The 1936-nt window shown below is 31.5% G+C and overlaps 1 protein-coding gene across 1 annotated transcript; it reads left to right on the forward strand.

Annotated features, from left to right (window-relative positions):
- The first annotated feature begins 409 nt into the window (after positions 1-409).
- Positions 410-733, forward strand: LOC131927657 (uncharacterized). Its single transcript, XM_059283413.1, has one exon. The coding sequence runs from the start codon at positions 410-412 to the stop codon at positions 731-733; it is 324 nt and encodes a 107-aa protein (XP_059139396.1).
- Positions 734-1936: the final 1203 nt, after the last annotated feature.

Consider the following 1936-nt stretch of genomic DNA (forward strand, 5'->3'; position numbering starts at 1 on the left):
AAGTCATTTGGGTATGTGTAACTCTTCATTAATTTGACTAGAGTGACTTATTTTTTACTTATTAGCTTCTAAATTGGGTAGGTATAGTTCTATAGTTTTATAATTTGATTTTAATATCCTAGCAGAGCTAGCTAAAATACTTTATTATGTTTTGTGCGAAACATGTTTATGTTTTTATATAAATAAATATTATTTCATACTTAAACCAATTTATTTTGAAATTTATTTACCTAATCCTAATCAAATACCATAATATTGAAAAAATATTTGTAAGTGGCTATTTAAAAATTGGAAGATTTTGTAAATTGTAACTTTTGGCTCTTCCACCTCAAAAGGTTGCCGACCCCTGACCTAACTCATTCACTTAAATAAGTAAGTCTTAGTAAAACCACCTATTATCAAACCAACCATGGCAAAACCACCTATGGTCAAACCATCTATGGTCAAACCACCTATGGATAAACCATCTATGGTCAAACCATCTATGGTCAAACCACCTATGGATAAACCAGGTATGGTCAAATCACCTATGGTCAAATCCCCTATGGTCAAACCATCTATGGTCAAACTCCCTATGGTCAAACTCCCTATGGTCAAACCATCTATGGTCAAACTCCCTATGGTCAAACCACCTATGGATAAACCAGGCATGGTCAAATCACCTATGGTCAAAACCCCTATGGTCAAACCACCGATTGTCAAACCACCAGTGGTCAAATCACCTGTGGTCTAACCACTTATTGTCAAAACCCCTAAAACCCGTTTACCGTGTAAACTATATTGTACTATCTGCGTCTGGCATTTGCTATGGAGTGAGATTATCACATTTTCTCTTTTTCCCAGACATACAACTAAGGTGGACACCATGTGTACATGGTACTCAGAAGTCACCGCTGAACCTTCGTCATTCAACTCTACAGAAAACATGTCAGCTGACCAGCGAGGATCAGAGAAGGCGCAGGACACCAGTCTCATTACAGTGTCAATTGGGGTGTTCACTAATATGTTTACCTTAAATTCACTGAAATTGATATTGACGTTGATTTGTTTTTATTATGTAATCAAAGACGCCGATGAACCCGAGCATGAATTGATGCCATGCCCTAAAAGGGTAAGAAACGGAGCATGAAGTGAACTTCATCAGTTTTTTTTCTCAAAACATCTGAACGATCAATGGGAAATTTAGAAATTTTTTTTTTTGTAGAATAATTTCGTTTTAAATACATTGGAATTATATAGAATATATTTATGCTGATACTAATTATTATATTTCACATTATTCCCTATCAGCTCTATTATTTATATATATATTGTGAACAAAATAGTTGGCTGACTTTGTTTGATTTTATAGTCTAAGGCGGCATTCGAATGCCGGAAGTTATTTTTAAGAAAACAAAATAAATCATCATTGATATTTATTTCTTCAAAGACCTGTCGGCAACTTACGGTAAAGCATCACACTGTATACTACAATGATACGGCAAGTTTGTATATAATAGATAACAACAGAGCCAACAAATTGTTAAAAAAAACAGCCTCATTGTATTTTCTACACTACTGAATGTTTTATCCATTATTGGCTTTTAATGTGACAAAACAAATGAATGCAGCACATTTTTTTTAAAAAGCTCTATAACATTTGAGCATATATGTTGTTTATTAATCCAATATCTATGTTATTTTAAATGACATATAGAAATGTTATTTTTTAACAACATAATTACAAAATTTTACTTTTGAATAATGTAACTATAAATGTTAATTTAAATAACGTAATTACAAATGTTATTTTAAAAAACATAATTACAAATATTAGTATTATTAGTTTTTAAAAAAAAAAAACATCGTTACAATTCTAACTTTAAATAACGTCATTCCATTTTGTTTCTGAAATAACATTAATCCAAATGAGCAGATTTTAATAAATTTGTGCTAT

The sequence above is a fragment of the Physella acuta genome, unplaced genomic scaffold, assembly GCF_028476545.2.
Source record: "Physella acuta isolate Inbredline_101_S28 unplaced genomic scaffold, ASM2847654v3 ptg001426l, whole genome shotgun sequence".
Taxonomy (NCBI): Eukaryota; Metazoa; Mollusca; class Gastropoda; family Physidae; genus Physella; species Physella acuta.

Excerpts from the sequence above, each read along its gene's own strand:
- LOC131927657 (XM_059283413.1), top strand. The coding sequence starts at position 410 with ATGGCAAAACCACCTATGGTCAAACCATCTATGGTCAAACCACCTATG.